The sequence below is a fragment of the Panthera leo genome, chromosome B2, assembly GCF_018350215.1.
Source record: "Panthera leo isolate Ple1 chromosome B2, P.leo_Ple1_pat1.1, whole genome shotgun sequence".
Lineage (NCBI taxonomy): Eukaryota > Metazoa > Chordata > Mammalia > Carnivora > Felidae > Panthera > Panthera leo.
This window is the reverse complement of record NC_056683.1, coordinates 17,752,861-17,774,294: the sequence shown is the minus strand read 5'-3', so window position 1 is coordinate 17,774,294 and position 21,434 is coordinate 17,752,861. Positions and strand designations below refer to the sequence as shown.

General features: G+C 38.8%; 1 protein-coding gene and 1 long non-coding RNA gene across 12 annotated transcripts in view; one reads left to right on the top strand and one right to left on the bottom strand.

The window, feature by feature from the left end:
* The window catches only part of MAK (male germ cell associated kinase), a 55,574-nt gene that overhangs the window by 23,861 nt on the left and 10,279 nt on the right, over nt 1–21,434 (bottom strand). For 8 of the 9 annotated variants that reach the window (XR_006202446.1, XM_042937910.1, XM_042937915.1 and 5 more), the window contains 6 exons: nt 16,530–16,584; nt 15,746–15,867; nt 11,671–11,750; nt 8,717–8,849; nt 5,302–5,473; nt 4,161–4,328 (listed from right to left, as the gene is read on the bottom strand). Coding sequence is in view for 8 of the 9 variants with exons in the window: in XM_042937910.1 (XP_042793844.1) it covers nt 4,161–4,328; nt 5,302–5,473; nt 8,717–8,849; nt 11,671–11,750; nt 15,746–15,867; nt 16,530–16,584 (730 nt within the window). In the remaining variant the exon portion in view is untranslated. The remainder of the gene's footprint in view (nt 1–4,160; nt 4,329–5,301; nt 5,474–8,716; nt 8,850–11,670; nt 11,751–15,745; nt 15,868–16,529; nt 16,585–21,434) is intronic. The other variant, XM_042937918.1, reaches the window with a different exon arrangement.
* Nucleotides 1–21,434, top strand: part of LOC122219572 — a 32,887-nt gene that overhangs the window by 9,410 nt on the left and 2,043 nt on the right. The window lies entirely within an intron of this gene.

Genomic DNA, 21,434 nt, shown 5'->3' with positions numbered 1-21,434 from the left:
GCCTGGGTGGCTCAGTCGGTTAAGTGTCTGACTCTTGGTTTCCACTCCGGTCATGATCTCACGGCTTCTTGTGAGTTCGAGTCCTACATCAGGCTCCCGGCTGACAGCTCAGAGCCTTCTTGGGATTCTCTCTCTCTCCCTCTCTCCCTGCCCCTTCCCTGCTTGCTCCCTCTCTCTCTCTCTCAAAATAAAAAAAAATGAACAAAAAGAATGATTTAAAAAGGATGTATAGAAATTTCTATAATTAAAATGATTTCTAATGCCAACACCAGAAGAAAACTACTGCTCACATTGTGACGGGTTGTTTTTTTCAGAACTTCCTTCTAGTCATGTAATATATGTATATTTTTAAAAATAAAATCATATTGTATTATAATATTCTAGCCTGCTTTTAAACTTAGCATTTGAACTTGAGAATTCTCTAAAATGGTTTCATTTTAAAAATTCCATTTTTTTTTGTTCTGTGCCCACAGATTATATAATTTATCTGAAGGTATAAAGTGTGCATAACTTCAGGAGCTCATACTGTCTGCCTTAATTCAGATTCCTTAGAAACAGAGCCTAAGAAGGAGATCTGGTACCAGTGATATATTGAGGGAGTGCTTTTCATGAAAAAAAAAAAAAAAAAAAAAAAATCTGAAGTGGGTGAAGGATAAGGGTGGGGAGGGGTCAACCTAGGATACCAACTCTGATCAAGTCTACCTTGGCCTGATCCACAGAGAAGGAGGGGGATTCTGAAATGAAAATCTGACCTCAGGGTTTTGCCCTCTTAGAACAAAGGTATCTTTATGTCAGCCATGCAAAGGATCTAGACTGTCCCCAAAGCAGATGTATGGGTACGTAACCTCTCAGTGATGCTGGTTTTTGCTGGCTGGAGCAATTGTCCAGGAAAGGGAGCAGCTGTGAGCATTAGCAACCAGCACTTTACAGAAGCTGGAGGACAGGTGCATCAACCTGGCACAGGAGATCTGGGTGAGGTATTAACAGCATCTACTATAATATCTGCTATAATATCTTGTTCAAATAGCAGTCTCCATTTTTTAATTGTAGCAAACAGTCTACTTTAATGATGTTTAAACTTGAAATGTTCCCTTGGAAACATTTAGGTTTATACTGCCAATGGAAAGGTTTTTTTTGTTTTTTTTTTAAATGTTTTATTTGTTTTTGAGACAGAGAGAGACAGAGCATGAACAGGGGAGGGGCATAGAGAGAGAGGGAGACACAGAATCTGAAGCAGGCTCCAGACTCTGAGCTGTCAGCACAGAGCCCGACGTGGGGCTCGAACTCACGGACCGCGAGATCATGACCTGAGCCGACGTCAGACGCTCAACCGACTGAGCCACCCAGGCGCCCCAATGGAAAGTTTTTAATTAGCTTTTAACATCTGTGTGCAGAAATCTTTATCCAACTTTCTGATTGTTTTTAAGGTTCTTGATATACTATGTTGCAAAACTATTTTCCATTACTTAGAGAAATAGCTTTTCAAAGGTTTTGTTTTTTGTTTTTTTGTTTTTTTTTTTTTTTTTTGCATTTTACCATGGGGAACAAGAGGGGGAACATCAAAAAAAATATTTTTGGTAATTTTTCTTTCTTTTTCTTTGATTTTTTTTTATTAAAATTTTTTTAATGTTTATTTTTGAGAGAGAGAGAGAGAAAGAGAGAGTATGAGTGGGGATGGGGCAGAGAGAGAGGGAGACACAGAATCAGAAACAGACTCCAGGCTCCATGCGGGGCTCGAACTCACGAACTGCAAGATCATGACCTGAGCCAAAGTCGGACATTCAACAGACTGAGCCACCCAGGTGCCCCTCTTTTTCTGTGATTTTTTTAAAAAAATGTAATTTATTTTGAGAGAGAGTGTGTGCATGAACAGGGGAGGGGCAGAGAGAGAGAGAGAGAGAGAGAGAGAATCCCGAGCAGGCTCCACGCTGCCAGCATAGAGCCTGATGTGGAGCTCGATCTATCAAACCATGAGATCATGACCTGAGCTGAAACCAAGAGTAGGATGCTTAACTGACTGAGTCACCCAGGCACCCCTTTCTGTGACTTTTTAACATGTCTCATGCCCATTCTTCTTTTTTAGGTAAGAGTTAAAGAGTTTTGTTGCATTTTTATTACAAAAGTAACCAATATTTAGAAACATTAGAAAATACACTGCCACATTTGTTAAAAAGATTTGTTGCTATTTGCCTTCTAATCTTAAGATTTTTATAAGAGAAAATTTTAATTTTATGCGATCAAATCTGAGCTTTCCTTACACAGAACAAACTGTTGGTCACCCAGAGGGGAGGGAGGAAATAGGGGGAACTCAGTGAAGGGGATTAAGGAGTGCATTTATCATGATGAAAAAAAAAATCTGAGTTTTCCCTCAGATTTCTGAGGGAAATTTTTCTTCTATTACTTTTATACTCCTCTATTTCTATACTCCTGTATTAGGAAGAAACTCATCACTGGTAGTAGAGAGGCATCTCTCTACTGAGGGAAATCTGAGGGAAAACTCAGAGAAGAAATTTTTCTTCTATTACTTTTATACTCCTCTATTTCTTAGCCTGAGATCAGATACTCACCTATAATTTCTCTAGTTCTTAATAGTTTGTCCTTCTTATTATTTAAACCTTCTGTGATTGACTTGAAAAATTGAAAAATATGGTGAGGAATAACCTAAATTTACTTTTTTCCAAAGAATTAACTAATTGTCCCAGTGATGGTACCCCTCCCCCCCCCATTTGTGATGCCGTATTTTACCCCTCTGCTGACTTACAGCTTTTGCAACTCTGAGCTGTCTGTCCATTCTTATGCTAGTACCTTCACTGTTGTAATTACTATCACTTTACAGGTGGTTTTAATATTTGATAGGGCAAGCTGTCTGCCCCACCACTGTCCTCCAATTACTTATTCAAACCTGTCTTGACTATTCTTTCCCATTTGTTCTTCCAGTTCACCTTTCGAGAACATTTCTCAACCTTATTATTTCTGAAATAATGTTTTGGTAATTAAATTTTTTTTTTCTTATTTTAGAGAGAGAGAGTGCGAGCCACGAGAGGAGTAGAGAGAGAGAGAAGGAGAGATAGAGGATCTTAAGCAGGCTCCATGCTCATTGTGGAGCCCAAAGCAGGGCTCGATCCCACGACCCTGGGATCACGACCTGAGCCAAAATCCAGAGGTGGACGCTCAATCGACTGAGCCATCCAGGTGCCCCTGTTTTGGCAATTTTAATACTGAATTTATATTTAAATAACAATAAGTATACGCTAAAGCTTAGATTTTTTTTAATCTAAGCCCTTCGCAAACACAACCATGGCATTTTCAAGACTGCGACTCGAGAGAACACCTGTAGGATGTAGAAGGGCTAGTCACAGAGGAGCCAAGCGAGGGTACCACCTGCTGCCCTCTTGTGGGGGCTGCAGAGTGAACAATATTCCAGTCCTATGGAGGGATGACACTGTTGTGTGGAGTGAACAAGGACCCACCTCTAAACCACAGGAGAGCACAGAAAATCTGTTTCCTAACTGAAGAGATGCCTCTCTACTACCAGTGATGAGTTTCTTCCTAATTCTCTGTCACATGCCTGAATTTTTTTAAAATATATTTTTTAATGTTTATTTATTTTTGAGAGAGAGAGAGACAGACCATGAGCGGGGGAAGGGAAGAGAGAGAGAGACAGAATCCTAAGCAGGCTCCAGGCTCTGAGCTGTCAGCCCGATGCGGGGCTCAAACTCACAAACAGTGAGATCATGACCTGAGCCGAAGTCGGATGCTGAACTGACTGAGCCACCCAGGCGCCCCCTGAATTTTTATCATTAGAGAAATTGATCTCTTTCAGCCTCAACCTCATTTGAACCGCCAGACACAGAACATCATTGGTGTGGCTGTCTTCTCAATTCTCCCAGGCATCTTGTAGGCCTAGAAATTAATTCAGGACATGTTGGATGCCTTAGGGTTTTGGGCTTACTTCTGTTGGTAAAACCCTGGTTGAGAATAGACTTGTCTTTGTAAATGAAAATATTCCTGGTATTGTAAACCCTCAAAACAAAAAGAAAAGGGAAGGGAAAGGGAGGGAAGAGGAGGGGAGGGGAGGGGAGGGGAGGGGAGGGGAGGGGAGGGGAGGGGAGGGGAGGGGAGGGAAGGAAAAAACACTGTATCAGGGGGATTCATCTTACCTGGCTTGCTGTTGGTCGCTTCTTTGGATCCCAATTTAACATTTCAGTCATTAGCTGAATAGCTTCATTACTGGCGTTGGGAATAAGAGTTTTTAAGTTTATAGGAACACACTGGGGAAAGCGGAAATTCATAGAGGATGCAAGCTGGTACCCTTCTGGCCAGTCACTCTATTTAGGGAATATATAAGTAGGTGGGACGGGAGAGAAAAAAAAAAAAAAAAAAGAAAGAAAAAGAAAAGAAAAATGGTTTTTAGTAATCAATTTAAAAACATAGAAATAATATAAAATCACTGGTGTATGAAAATGTTACTGTTAACTACCATAAATAGATGAAAGAATGAAACACCAGACTATGTATACAATTCAGTGCTACGGAGAGTATAGAAGGAATATAGAACTGTTAGGAAAAAATGAGAAAGCACTTCTATAAATTTCAGAATATTCAACTCTTGTCAGGTGTTTGGACCTTGAGGATGATATCCAGGTGACTTTGAATAAACAAGGACAACAGATATACAAAGCGGCTGATCATCCCAAAGACCCTTATTATATGTTATATACATCCCATCCAGTGTTAAAAACTGCACATAGCTGGGAAATGACAAATTTCAGTAAATCTCTAATAACTGTTTACTTGTCTGATGTTAACTACAAGGCACATGTGAATACAATTAGGATGTAATGATAATGATACATACTTATTAAGTACGTATCAGAAAGTAAGGTCTAGCTGAATGCAATAGTTAATTGAAAAGTAGTTGGTTCAAGACATCACATATCCAGGGCAGAGGTACATAGAAACACGAAAAGCTTAAGCGAAATGGTCCAGGACACCTGGGATTAATGAGGCGATGCCAATGAACATTCACAGAGCAAGTAGGAGAGTCTAAGCAAGGATATCTATGCAGTCAGCAATGCTAAATATAGAGTATTCCCTTAAGTTCTTAAAGGCAAGAATCTTTTCTTCTTTAGCCTGGTGGGGACTTTGGCTTCTCATCCCACCCAATTAAAAAAAAAAAGGATTATAAGAACAAATAACCATTAAAACATAAGCCTATTTGAAAATGAAAGATATCAGATAGCCAAGGTAAAAGTTATAAATAACCAAAAGTTATAACAACTTAAGGACGAGAGTACTCACTTTTTTGGGAGTCCCTAAAACTTGGCAAATCTTAAAGATTTCATCGACCTCACTTGTCCCTGGGAAAAGTGGTCTTAATGTATACAGTTCGGCCATTATACTCCCTACAGCCCATACATCAATGGGAGAGCTATAAACTGAAGATCTTAATAAAACTTCAGGAGCACGATACCTATGAAAATAGAAAACAAAAGAAAACAGGCCAATTTGACTGTGGGTTCAAAGATGGCGTGGCAGTAAGGTTCTATTCTGTTTGGTCACGCATTTCAACCAAGGGATCGGTATGAAGTGCTTTCTGTGCATCCGGCATTTATACAATGTGTTGGGGTTACGTTGGACGTAACATATTTTCCCTGACCACAAACAGTTGGTGGAGCTGGAGACAAATTTAAATGAAGTGTCCAAGTGGCCTAAGATAGGAACTCAAATGAATAAATATGGAAATAAATGCTGTAAGACACGGTTGGGGGGTGGCGGGGAGAAGGGCTCTGAACGGAAGCAGATACATTCTGAATGAGAACAGTTGTATAATTTTACCAAGCATTGTATCCATGCTATATTTATATGAAGGATAGAAAACAAAAGATTAGCAAAGATTGTCCCTAAGTAGTGTGGGGTTTTTTTTCCTTCTTTTTACTTATCTGTTTGAAAGTGCTGATTCCTTCAATTGATTCCATTCCCTTAACTAACATGTATTTTCATGGAGAAAAATACACTATTTACGAGAGCAAAGCTACATGGTAGGAAATATTCTCACTTCTCACTTATTTTTTTCCATATTGAAATGTGTAGATTTTTCAGCCCAAATGTGTCACAGTGTGTGTTTTTGGGTTTTTTTTTTGGTTTTTTTGCTTCTATCCCGAGTAACTTTGACAGGTTTATTGAGATACAATTCACATAATGTCATAACATACAACTCTCCATTTAAAAGCGTATGACTCAGGGGCTTTAAGTATATTCATGGAGTGTGTAATCCATCATCACAATCAACTTTGACCATGTTCATTGCCCCCCAAAGAAACCCCATACCTCCCCAAAAACCCTGTATTCCCAGTGCTCTAGCTTTACCAGTGGAACCACACGCTTTCTGGTCCTTGGTGACTGGCCTCTTTCACTTAGCATGTTGTCAAGGTTCCTCCATGCTGTGGCATGTATCAGGATTTCATTCTTCTTCCTGCCGAATCGTGTTCCATTATATGGCCCTAGTATACCTTATTTACCCACTCACCAGTGGACGGGCACTTGGGTGGTTTCCAATTTGGGGCTATTATAAGTAGTGCCATTGTGAACATGCATGTGTAAGTTTCTGTGTGGATGTGTGTTTCCATTTCCCTGGGCTACATACGGAGAAATGTCTGTGGTGTTGCTGGATCAGGTAGTAACTGGATGTTTAACCCCTGAGGAACCACTGACTCTTTTGCACCATTTCACGCTCACACCAGTGATGTGTGAGGGATCCGGACTCTCCGCGTCCTTGCCAATGCTTGTTACTATGCCTTGAGCTTTCTGTGAGATAAAATTCATTGTTTTGAATGTTTTGCCAAGTTTGGATGTTGAAAACAAGTCTCAATTTCATTCCGTTTCAGTATGGAACCTAAATTTACCCAGATGAAAACAGATACTCAACCTAAAACAGAACTGAGGCTCCCCCATATCAATTAGTGCTGACTCCAATCTTCCAGTTGCTCAAGAAAAAAAGAAAAAAACAACCTGAAAGTCTCTGACTCCTTTATCTGACACCCCACATCTGATTCACCAGGAAGTCACGGTTGCGCTGCTTTAAAAATACCACCTCCGTGGCCACCAGATCCAAGCCACTGTCACTTCCTGCCGGAATTACTGTAACAGCCTCCTGCCTGGTCTCCCTGCTTCTTCCCTAGCTCCTCAGAAACCTGTTTTTAATACAGCAGTGAGAGTGGTACTTCGAAGGCATGTCAGATCATATCACACCTCTTCTCAATACCCTCCAGGGGCGAACGCCCAGATTAACAAGCCACCACAGTCCTTACAATGACCTGTAAGGACCCATGAGATCTGGCCACTCCATACACTCTCTCGCCTCATTTCCTCCTACAGTCGTCCCTGTTCATTCTGCTCTTGGCAGAATTCACACATGGCGCTCCCGTCTCAAGGCCTTTGCGCTCAGCATTTTGTCTGCGTGAAAGCTCCTTCTTGCCCTGGCCTCTCCTTCTCAGCGAGAGCCTCTGTTTACAATAGCAACATGCCCTGTCCTTTCCCTACCCACCCAACTCCCTGTCCCTCTCCATATTTTATTTTTCTCCATAATAATGTATCACCACCTGATTTACCAATATGCTTGTTTTTCCTGGAATGTAACACACACACACACACACACACACACACACACACACAAAAGTGCACGTATTGTAAGAGGGCAGCTTGATGAATTTTCACAAATAGAACACATCCACTGACGCAGCACCAAGTTCAAGAAAAACTGAGTGTTGTCAGCATCCCAGGAGGTCCCTCTCCCGCACTCACTGTCACTATTCACGTAACTGCTACCCTGACTGCTGACAGCATACGTTAGGTTTCACTTTATATAAGTGGAATCCTACCATATGTACTTTTTTCCTGTTTGGCCTCTTGCTCTCCGCATTATCTGTGAGACTCAGTCGTATTGTTGTGTGTGGCTGTAGGCTTTTCATTCTCATTGCTGTAAAGCATTCTACTGGGTGAATATATTCCGCTGCTCATGATGGATGTTTGGGTAGCTTGCAGTTTGGGACTATTACATGTCTTCTGATGAGGATGTGCATGTCTTTCTGTTGGTAGTGCATGACGTTTCTTGGTTTTTGGGGTTTTTTTTTAAGTTTATTTATTTATTTATTTAAAAAAATTTTTTTTAACATTTATTTATTTTTGAGACAAAGACAGAGCATGAACGGGGGAGGGTCAGAGAGAGAGGGAGACACAGAATCTGAAACAGGCTCCAGGCTCTGAGCCGTCAGCCCAGAGCCCGACGCGGGGCTCGAACTCACGAACTGTGAGATCATGACCTGAGCTGAACTTGGATAGTTAACCAACTGAGCCACCCAGGTGCCCCGCCCCCCCCATGATGTTTTTATTTGTTTATTGGATGTCATGTAAGTAGCATGAGACAGAGATTTTTTTCCTGTGACGTTCACTTCCGTGTTCCCCGTGCCTGAGATAGAATCTAGCACGTAGTACGTGCTCAACAAATGTTTGTCGAATGAATGAATCAATTAATGAAATCCTTTTTCCTTCAGAATAGTCATGACCCAATCCTTCTTTCTCCACAGAATGCAAAAGTCAGTTTTATATTTTCTTTTAAACACTCGATATGGAACCTCCAGAAAGCGATGTAACGATCTTTTGTGGTAAAACTTTAACACGGACATAAACCTCTACAGAATTGCATGAAACTACTCACCATCGGGTAGATACATAATCAGTATACGGTGGCTGTGATCTTAATTCCCTTGCAAGTCCAAAATCAGCAATTTTCACAAGTTCTGGGCCCATACAAAGCAAGTTTTCTGGTTTCATATCCCTATGAAAAAAACCTTGGGAACAGAGAGGGAAAACAATAATTGATCATCACGTTTAAACATACTTGAAACCTAAACAAAATATAACTGAACTTCTCTGTTGTAATTAGGAATGTGAACTTAGGAAAAAAATAAACCCTAACTATTGTCTAAAAGGTGATGATGATGGCAGGCACCCTGCGTTCAAAAGAAATTGGCAAGAAAGTTCCCACTGTACCTAAGGTCATTAAAAATTCCCACTTAACACATATTTCTATTTGTGAATCCCGTAAGTTCAAGCACTGAGCTAGACACTGCCACATTATGATTATCTCCATTAATTTGCACAACCATCTTAAGGACGTATTATGGTCACTGTTGTGTAGCAGATGAGGAGGGGGAGGGCAGAAGAGAAGGAGCCTAATCAAAGCCCGAGGAAAGCTGCATATTCAGGCTGACGTCACTTATTTGAAAAGTCCATTAAACGAAAACGCAACTGCACCCACTTTAGCCAATTCTTTCGTTTGCAGTTGTTCTATTTACCAGCTCAGTTCTCCCTCGGTAGCTGCTTTATTGAAAAGCCCAATAATTATAATGGTTATTTACCAATTCAGTATGTAAAATAAATGGTGACTGAAGCTGAAAGGCAGGTCAGTGAACACGAGGCAGAAAACCCAGGAAGAAGGACATGAAAACCCTCTTCGTACATTTCTAAGGGCCATCTAAAGCACGCCGGTGACACGCGGGTGGCCTGTATTCCAATGACCTTGCGAGGCGGGAGACTCAAGAGGGGGCCTGGTCCCTTGTAGGGTCTGTTGTAGGTGATCATTGTGGGAGCAGGTTTCACGTAGCTTCAGCCTGAACGTTTTAAGCCGAGTTTTAAGCCTAAGCTTTTCTAATTCCTTCTAAGCCAGTGTGGGCTCTACATTGGTGACATCACAGCAGTTTTGTACCCAGTGTCATCTGGTACTTCTTACTCAAAATAGTTGTTCTGAGATCCATTTCACAAACTTCCAAGGGAAATACACTGCACTTTTTTTTACCGCGGAGACAAGAACAGGAACACACGTGGTGGTGAGTAGACTGACATAATCCGTAAAATCGTAGAGAATCAAACCAATTACATATTTGTACAGTTGACGTTTTCCCCATTCTCACTAATATAAGGGTATTGGTAACGTGGTCCTATTTTAACTAAAATATTAGTGTTATTTTGGGACAGCCACTGTTTTAAAAATGTTTGCTCAAAGTAGTACATCTGAGATGCTTGTCCACTGTAGCAAGAATAATGTAGCTTCTGTAAAAATATCTATTGTTCTTGGAGTCTGGCGTCCCCAGTCACTGTCATCAGTTGTGGAGCCAACTGCACACCATTCGTGTTCTTTACTTTTAATTTGTCAAGCCCCAAGCCAGCTTCTTCCTGCAATCTCTTATGCTCTGACGTTGCTGGGAGTTCCTCCTATAGACCCAAGGAATCTAAACCAATTTTATTCCTAACCTAAAAAATATCAGTAAATCACAAAAGTCTTTCCAAAAATCAAATAATTCATAATGCTTTTGATTTTTCCGCACATTGGTTTCTACTGGCATAAATTAACTCAGGCAAATATCACGAGTTACCATGCTGGTCAGTATTACAAAATGGGCTGAAGATGGAAAATCCATTATGAACAGTTAAAATAGCATATGTCCTCTATTTCCATGTAATTAATAAATGAATGGCTTTTACCAGTGGGTTGTAGTATGTTACCGTAGGTTTTAGACGTTTAAAGGACCAAAAAGTGGGATTCAGGAATGTTCTGACAATGCTTATGTGGAATACATAAGTAGCATTTTTATCTATTTATTTAAATGTTTATTTATTTTGAGAGACAGAGAGAGAATGTGTGCTCACGTGAGTGGGAGAGGGGAACAGAGAGAGGGAGAGAGGAAATCCCAAGCAGGCTCTGCTCTATCAGCACAGATCCTGATGCGAGGCTTGATCCCACGAACCGTGAATCCATGACCCGCACCGAGATCAAGAGTCAGCTGACTCACCGACTGAGTCACCCAGGTGCCCTTAAATAGCATTTTTAGACATTAAATTATCTCGTGTAACAGTTAAAGGGGAAAGTTTCTCCTTTCATATCTTCTCATATAAACTATGGGATGAAACATGAAAGGAGACTGATGCTGGTGACTTCCAAATGCCTCCGTTCAGAACGCAGCGGTAGTCTGGCACAAACCCTTCCAATTTAATATCGGAACATCTAGTGATTCTAAACAAATGTTCGCTAAAAACTTTCATACTAATTATGTTAACTTTTTGGACTAATTATTTTGGTTTGATAGGTATATAAAAGACTATAAATGAAGATCACATAAATGAGAGATTCATAAAAATAAGACCAAGCACTTTCCTTAATTTCACTCAAAGAACAGAAATGGCAACAATAAGAAACACAAAGAACAGAAACAACTAAATGTAAATACTAAGGAAAACTATAAAACACCATAGCATGGGCGCTTTAAACTATTTAAACGTTAATAAGGGGTCATGTGATCAAAGCATTCCGATCTTTTCCAAAAGAAGGGCATTTTGTTTGTTTTCATTTCCAAGGTAAAATCAGGGCAGGCGATTATAGGATGGGTTTATTGTAACTGGGACTAACAGCTGATGATCAAAGTGTTAACAAATTCTGCTCTGGAGGAAGATAGTTAGAGATTACAGAAATACCATTTTATATAGTAGGCACATACTCCAAAGTTGTAGTTACTCAATAGAACGTTATTTAACAGTTTATGTACAATTCCTGTACGTGACCTCGTGACCTTGACAAGTCATCTAAAGAGGCAGGGAAATGAAATTTAAACCTACCATGTTTATGGATGAATGCCAGTCCTTGTAATATTTGATACATAATATTTCTGATGACTGACTCAGGGAACAGCTTGTCTCTGTGAAGACACGAACAAATAAACAGTCAAACAGTCGTGTAACTCTGTTAACCAACCAACCAAAACAAACAAGAAAGGAGATGTTCTTCCTCCCTCCGAGCCCCTGTTAGCCTCATGATACTGGTTAAAGGTAGCTCTATAGTTGTTGAAAGGTTGTAAATTTGAAACGTGACCATTAGAATTTTTGTTTGTGTTGATGTTCGGTAGAAACTCAAACCCAGTAATGAATGTATCTGCATGAATATTCAATAGCTAAATTTTAAACTGTCCCAAGAGAAGCAAAGTAAATTGGAAAACTCCTAATAGTCAAGGAAGCCAGGTGTGCAAATCTGTGTGATAGAGGCTTTAAGAGTTTTAGGGGCATAACTGCTTCAGTTCTGTATTGCCTACCGGTACTGTCCAATGGAAAAATATATTAAGAGCCACAAATGAGAAACACTTATGTGTTTACTTTTTTCCTAGTAGCCACATTAAAACAAATGACACAGGTGAAATTAATTTTTAACAATATTTCATTTAGTATCTACACCAGGTATCATTTCAACATGTAGTCAATATAAAAATTATTAATGAATTTACTTTTTTTTTTTGGACCAAGTTTTCAAAGTCTGGTGTGTATTTTTATTTTACCTTTAAAGAACATCTCAGTCCAGACGAGCCACGTTTCAGGAGTTCGAGAGCCACATGTGACTACTAGCTACAGTATTGGACGGTGCAGCTTTATATGGTATTTACATAAAGACCCTAATAAAGCCTAAATTAAGACTGAAACATATGAGTTGTTAACATGAATTAATTCTCTTTGACCCTGAAACCAAGCAGTGTTTTAGAAGTAATCATTTTAAGCTCTTAAAGCTCATCATAATTTCAACATTTTCTAACATCTTTATCACAGCATGATTGATTGGGTTAGAGGGGTTTTTTTTTAATGTTTATTTATTTTTGAGAGAGAGAGAGAGAGAGAGATGGAGAGCGAGTAGGGGATGGGCTGAGAGAGAGGGAAACACAGAATCCGAAGCAGGCTCCAGGTTCTGAGCTGTCAGCACAGAGCCTGACGCGGGGCTCAAACTCACAAACCATGAGATCATGACCTGGGCCCAAGTCTGACGCTTAACGTTTGACTGAGCCACCCAGGCGCCCCTGGATTCGAATGTTTATTCAAAATGCTCTCAACATATGGAAAATGGCCTATTTCTGAATATTACATTGTTAACTATATTATATGCTTATGTAATGTTCTAAAATATCTCACCAAATGGGCTAAAAACACACAATAGAGAAAGATACACACTGATCTTATATAAAGCTTGAAAATACTATTGATCATATATTATTGAAATATTTTTTAAGTTATTTATTTATTTATTTATTTATTTATGTTAGTAATCTGTACACCCAACATGGGGCTTGAATTCACGACCCTAGGATTAAGAGTCACATGTCTTTCCAACTGAGCCAGCCCCATATTATTGAAATATTTTTAAAATACATTTTAAGAAAAACGAAATATTTTTATCCTTGCCAACAATTTAAATTATATAATGAATGCTATAAATTAAAGGTACAGTTATAGCATCAGAGCAAAGGTTTATATACATTGGCCTTCAGTTACAATAGAAAAAAAGATTACGTGAATAAAAAAGGCTTTTAAATTAATCTTGATCCTCAAAATAATGCTTCAGGAAGTTAAGCTACCAAAAACAAAGTGTAAGAAAGCCACTTAGCCTCAAATAGCTCTTTGCCATGTACAACTGTTGTTAAATTTATCCCTTTTACATTGAATAATCATCAAACAGTATCATTTTTATTTCCACTTAATTTAGAAATCCAGAACTAAATCATGAAATTCCAAACTTGACTATTTTTATTGTTCCTTTGCTATCGCATTATCCACTCAGCACAGATTTAGATATTTTTAAAATCAGATGAAAGTATAACATTTTAAATATTTATATTTACTTTTTAAATCTTTCATATCTTTTTTTAAAAATATCTTTTTCGGGCACTTGGGTGGCTCAGTGGGTTGTGTCCGACTTCAGCTCAGGTCATGATCAGGTGGTCTGTGAGTTTGAGCCCCGCGTGGGGCTCTGTGCTGACGGCTTAAGAGCCTGGAGCCTGCTTCGGATTCTTTGTCTCCCTCTCTCTCTGCCCCTCCCCCACTCATGCTCTCTCTCTCCGTCTCAGAAATTAATAAACATTAAAAAAATTTTTTTTTAAATATATCTTTTTCTTCCACAACTATATCTCAATATATCATTTCATACATTTTAAAGAGTATGATTATTAGAAGCCAAACATTTAGGACTATCCATCATCACCTGGTTAAAAAACTATTTTGATTTTTCAGTATTCTGGTCCAATACTAATCCATTTACATGTATAACTTTTATATTACGTTTCAATGTCACATAATTATAATTTTTATTTGTTTTATTATCCATTCATAGGCATTTTCATATTCATTATAATTATCACTTTTAATGACTACAAAATAATCTCATCAGTATGATACAGTATAATTAACGTATTCTCCCCCTGATAGTTATTTCTTTTAAATAAAAGAGAGGAGTGAAGCATGGTATAGCCATTTAACAGAACATACTAACAATAGTAAGTGAAGATTATGTATCAGCAAAACAAAACGCTTGTAAGTGAATCAATCAAATAAAAAAGTTATCACCACTAAAACTGAAACTAAGTAAAAAAAAACCATGCATGCCTGTTTCCATGGGCCAGAAAGAGCTGGAGAAAAATAAACACTGATTTGAGGGGTTGAAATTTTCTTTACCATTATTTTAACTGCTATTAATGATAGCCTGTGGAGCATAAAAGGCATTCAATAAGTATGTTTTGAAAGAAGGAAAAATGTGATTAAAGAAAAATCCACTCACCATCCTTACGGATTACTTTGAGTGGGTATGTGTGTGTGTATGAAAGAGATACACAGATAGCAATCAGCATTCCACTGGGAAGTGTGTTTATAAAGTATTATAGGATCTTTTGTTGAACACCTCTGGCTTTAAAAGCGGGTAAAATGGGGGCGCCTGGGTGGCTCGGTTGGTTAAGCATCTGACTCTTGATTTCCGCTCAGGTCGTGATCTCATGGTTGGTGAGACTGAGCCCCGTGTGGGCTCTCCACTGTCAGCGCAGCAAATAAATAAACTTGAAAAAAAAATCAAGATAAATATTTCATATAAACGCACACACTACACTGTTTGAAACAAAACCTGTCTACGGTTGCATGCTCAGTGATAAAGCTGGCCTTGGACAAAATTGAGAACATTTTCATTGCTTCATTACTCTCTCCGGCACCTTGTGAAAGGTTAAGGAAAGAAGGGAGGAAGGAAGCGGGTTTCACGAAGGGATCTAGTAAGTTCATTTATTAGAACATTTAAGTGAATGATAAGACTTAACGTGTTACCAATTCCAAAGAAATCCTCATTTTAATTTCTAAACGTGTGAAGAGAGGGAGCTTCAGTCATGTGCCACGAGCTTGGGGGGGTTAATATTTTGGTGGTAGCTCCTGGTCACATGTGGGAGATTAATGTCCATTCTACTTGCTTTAAAAAAAAAATGTTTACTTATTTTACAGAGAAAGAGAGAGAGAGAGAGCACATGAGTCGGGGAGAGGCAGAGAGAGAGGGAGAGACAGAATCCCAAGCAGGCTCTGTGCTGTCAGCACAGAGTCCGACACAGGGCTCGATCTCATGAACCATGAGATCCGGACCTGAGCCGAAATCAAGAGTCAGATGCTTCACTGACTGAGTCGCCCAGGTGTCCCCACCTTGACTTTTACGAGATGACACCAGAAAAATGGTGACTGTGTCATAGCTGGTTCTTCTTCGAGTTATGAGGATATCAGCTAATGAGTTAAGATTCACTCTCGGGGTGACAAACCCTTCGTGCCGTAAAGTGTGACGTGTTGAAGGGGTCCAAGGAACTCAGAGAGGAGGTAACAGGGAAAAAATTATGGTTTTTGTAAAATAAAGACATACCTGTCTTTCATTAATTGATAGAGGTTTTCTTTCATATATTCAAATATAAAATAGAGATGATCATTTTCTCTGATAACTTCTTTTAGTTTGATCACGTTGGCGTGGTTAAGCTTCTTCAGAGACTGCAGCACAGCAAATACGCAATAAAATTCTTAAAGCCAAGTTATAGAAGTTGGCAAAACCTCATCAGTGCTACCTGTGATAATTACCTCAAGTGATCTTCTGAACTCATTAATGAATTAAGTTTCAGTGTCTACAATATTTTACATGACTAAGTTAAAGTAAGCAGTGATTGTTTCCCGGAATGAATGGAAGGGCCAACATAAACAGTCGATGTTACCCACCAAACGTTTCAATCTGTCACTTTTGTCTCTCCCGTCTATTCAACAGGTTTAACTTTTTTCTGACTTAACTGTGTGACATTCCATACAAATGTCTCCAAAAATGTATCCAGGTTATACAGCGTAACATAGAAAGAAATGGTTTGTAGTTGTTAAAAGTTGTCTTTCCTTTGACAGCATGAAGGAAAGTGCTCTTTTAAAAGTGAGAGTGTATACTTTCAAATATGAGGGTAGAGTTATTTTCTGTTCTCCACTGACATTTGGATGGGGAATGAGAAATTACTTTACGTAGGAGGATAAAAAAAAACGTAAGAAATACAGTTATCTTTGGACTGCTTCCTACAAAGAACAGAACAACCCCTTTAGCAGCCATCTTCAGAAGTGGGACAGGGTGAGGCAGAGTTAAGGCCTCCTTGGGTTCTTTCCATCCGTAGGCTTTTTACCTTAACTTCTCTCAAGTTCATACATTCATCCCAAGAATAAAACTTTCTCTTCATCCTGAAATAAAATAAGACAAGTTTAGTGTACAGGGACTGGATTTCCAACACCAATAACACTGTTGGCTTTCTTACTCTAGTTTCCATTTTGGGCAAGCTATGATCTCTCTCTTCCTCCTCCTTAAAAGGGAGCCACCTCCCTTCTGTATATCTCAAGGCTGTTTGGTACAGGTTCACACTTATGTCATACCTGAAATTCTGCTTTAAACACAATGGTGAAAGTATTACCATTAATCTTCCTTTCTGGGTGAATTCTAGCATGTCTCTAATCAGTTGATTGTGTTTTTCTAACAGGGCCTCTTCCAAATCTCTTTCTAGAACTTAACAGATAAATATGAAACACTGAGGTGGAGAGGGGAAGGAAGTCATAAATCTTGGGAGCAAATGTAGTAAAATAATTTGATCTGACAAATTCTGTATCATTACCCCAGCTTTAAACAGGAAGCCCATAAAGTTAAGTGATTCAAGTCAATAAAAATTCAAAAGTAACCAAACCTTAGAAATAGCTTTCTTTTCAAAAGGATTTTGTTCTTAATTTTTATTCTTGAAGTATAGTTGACATACAATGTTGTATTGGTTTCAGGTATATAACATAGGGATTCGAAAATTATGTACATTATGAAATGCTCACCATAAGTGTAGTCCCCATCTGTCACCATACAATGTAACTACAGTATTATTGACTATTCCCTTTGCTGTACTTTAAAAAATTTCCACATATGAGTGAAATCATATGGTATTTGTCTTTCTCTGATTTATTTCGCTTAGCATAGTACTCTCTAGCTCCATCCACGTCATTGCAAATCACCAGATTTCATTCTTTTTTAATGGCTGAGTAATATTCCTCTGGAGTGTGTGTGTGTGTGTGTGTGTGTGTGTATAATTATCACTTTATATATATATAATTTATATAAATTTATGTAAGTATAAGTATATAGGTATATAAGTATATTTATATATACTTTTATATACAAGTTATATAAAATATATAAAGTATATATTAAAATATATAAATATATAATATATATTATACAGGCATATATATTATATTACTAGTATATTAATAGTATATATTATATATACTACATGAATTATATATTATATAAATATATTGTATAAATGTAATAGAATATAAACTACAATAATATATAAAATTACATCCAATATATATTTATACATACATATATATAAATAAAAATATATATTATATAATATGTATAAATTATATATAAATTATATGATATATATGAATTATATATAAATTATATAATATATAAGTTATATATCAATTATATAATATATTAATTTATATATATAATATATATCTATATCTATAATTGTCACACACACACACACACACACACACACACACACACACCGCATCTTCTTTATCCATTCATCTATCAAGGGACACGGTTGCTTTCATATCTTGATTATCATAAATGATCCTGTGGTAAACACAGGGGTGCACGTATCTTTTCGAATTAGTGTTTTTCATTTTTGTGGGGTAAATACCCTGTAACAGAATTCCTAAATCGTATGGTATTTCTATTTTTAATTTTTTGAGGAACCTCCATACTGTTTTCCACAGTGCCTGCACCAGTGTACATTCCCGCCAACAGTGCGAAAGGGTTCCATTTTCTCCACATCCTCACCAACACTTATTACTTCTTGTCATTTTCATTTGAACCATTCTGACAAATGTGAGGTGGTATCTCATTGTGGATTTGATTTGTATTTCCCCGATGATTAGTGACGTTGAGCATCTTTTCGTGTGTCTGTTGGCCATCTGTATTTCTTCTTTGGAAAAACGTCTATTCAGGTCCCCTGTCCATTTTTTATTTGGATTGTTTTTTTTGGTGTTGAGTTGTATAAGTTCTTTCTATATTTTGGGTATTAATTCCTCATCAGATATACTATTTGCAAATATCTTCTTCCATTCAGTAGGTTGCCCAGAAATAGCTTTCTTGAATTTTGTTCTTTACTTTCCCTCTTCCATCCCAGTGTTACCATTAGGGATAAATATACCAAAAGTAATAAAGTAATAAAGGCAACAAAATAATTCCACTATATACACCGCAGGTAAAAGTTGTATTTTTATATGAACAGATTTTTAGTCACCGTGCAAAATGGGACACGAGAAAAAAGAGGATTCACGTTCTAAAAAAAAGTTTCCTCGTGTATAGAAATTACAAGGCTGGATTATGAAAATAAAGACTCTATATGCCTTGCTGCTTTCATTTAGTAGTATAATCTCCTACTGATATGTTCTAGAAGATTCTCAGGAAGCTTAAGTCGTCTTTATTGATTAAACTAATTCCTGTAGGAATTATTCAGAGCCCTTACAAGAGTGTCATACACAAGGGTAAGGAAATGAGTAAATGAATGCAGCACGCCATGGTAGCTAAGAATGTGGCCTGTGGGGTGTCTGGGTGGCTAAGTCGGTTGAGCATCAGACTCTTGATTTTGGCTCAGGTCATGATCCTAGGGTTGTAGGACTGAGCCCACATCAGGCTCTGCGCTGAATGTACACCCTGCTTAAGATTCTCTCTCCCTCTCTCTGTGCCCCTCTCCCTTGCTTGTGCACTCTCTCTCTGTCTCTGTCTCTTTCTCTCTAAAATAAATAAAATGAAAAAAAATTTTTTTTTAAGAACATGGGCTGTGGCATTGCCCTGCTGGATTCAGATCCTTGCTCAGTGGCTTACAGATCGTGTGACCTTGTACAGATTGCCCATTGACGATTCTGTGCCTCAAATTCTGTAGCTACAAAGTAGAAACCACTGCATATGAAAAGGTTATTGTAAACTGCTTCGTTCAGCACTCAGTAAATACTGGATGGTCTTGTTTTTGCCAATATCTGTGATCAGCGACAATAAGACATGAATGGCATCACTGCTATTATTTCTAAAATATCCTTAGTGAATCAGAATTTCATTTATACTCATTAAGGTGCTATGCCCAACTAATCATCTATTCCCAACTAGTCATCTTTTTTTTTAAAGTTTATTTATTTTGAGAGAGAGAGAGCACATGCAAGCAGGGGAGAGGCTGAGAGAGGGAGAGAGAAGAGAATCCCTAGCAGGCTCTGCACTGTCAGCACAGAGCCTGATGTGGGGCTTGAATTCACAAACCGTGAGATCATGACCTGAGCCAAAACCAAGAGTCGGATGCTAAACCGACTGAGCCACCCAGGTGCCCCAGCCCAACTCATCCTCTTAAGAAAAGGATAGTACTATTGCTAGGTTACTGCTCCTACTCTGCTTTTTCTCCATAGCACTTATTATCACCTCTAACATACTGTCGGATACTTACTTATGATGTTGAGTCCTCCCCTCTCCTCAAATGTAAGCTCCTTGGGGACACCCCCACATGCCTAGATCAGTTTTTTGGCATACAGTAAGTGCTCAATAAATATTTACTACATGAATGGATGAATTTCTGTGCTCACAGATGGGCTCATGAGGAACTATCCCCCAAACAGGAGACCGTCAGAAATAGAATTGCCTTTCAAGTCCTTAAAAAGTAGAGAGTTTAATAAATAGTTTAAATTTAATGAGATAAGAGGATCTTACTGCTAACCACAAGAATGAATGGTGTTGCAGTTTTTTTTTCTTAAATGGCAGCAGATAATACAAGGTGATCCATAATACATGTGATCCATTTCTAGCCAATAAGATGTAAAATTTTTTTTAATGTTTATTTATTTTTGAGAGAGCATGAACGGGGGAGGGTCAGAGAGAGAGGGAGACACAGAATCTGAAGCAGGATCCAGGCTCTGAGCTGTCAGCACAAAGCCTGACACGGGGCTTGAACTCCCGGACCATGAGATCATGATCTGAGCTGAAGTCAGATGCTCAAGTGACTGAGCCATCCAGGTGCTCCTAGCCCAGACCTGTTTTGAATGCAAATATTCAGTTACCTATAAGCACCTTAAAGCTATTATGTCCACAAGTGAACCCAGCTTTACCGCTAAGCCTGTGATTTCCCCTGTCATGGAGAACGGCACCATCACTAGGCATTTCAGCAAGAAGCCCAGGAGTGAGCCCGGACTCTTCCACATGCTTTCCTCCTTTCCGCCATGCCCAGTCACCAGTTTCTACAGAGCCTGGCTCCTAAATGTCTCTTGAGTGCTTCCGCTTCTGTCCATACCCAATGCTATCTTCCTAGATCAGATCACCACCACCTCTAACCACGAGGACTACACCAGCCTCCTGACTGGTCACCTCATGTCCAGCCTTGACCCCTTTGATCAGGTATCCGCTCTTTTGCCAAAGGGACCATTCTACAGCAGTACTGGATCGTATCGACTCTCCTGCTTAAAATCCTTCATCGCCTTCTAGTCAAGCTACACGAACTCATTGCCCTGGCTTTGTGACTTCACCCTTTAGCCTCATGACCCTCCTCTGCCGCACTCAGAACCTACACTCGGGCCACCTACCCTTCTTTCAGCTATGCAGCCCACGCAAACCTTCCTATTCTCTTGCCTCCCGGCCATCATACATATTATCCTTGCTGCTTAGAGCATTCTTCTCCCTCCTCTTTTTCTTGGTATTTTTTTTCCCCTCACTCTTGAGATCTCACTTTCTACGGGAAGCTTCCAGCACATTTCTCCAGCATCACTTCTCTGTGCTCCCCTGGGACCCGTTATTCCCCCATCAGAGGACTTACCATATTTTACGTCATAATTTGTCCAATCCGTTGGTTTTCCTCACTTACATTGTAACTCATCTATCTCATTCCCATTTCGGCCTGAGCACCAGTGTGGTGGGAGCTTAACAATTAATGTGCTGAATGGACATTTAACTTTTTCTCAAGCCTTCCACATGACTCCTCCTCCTTCTCATTCGTTTT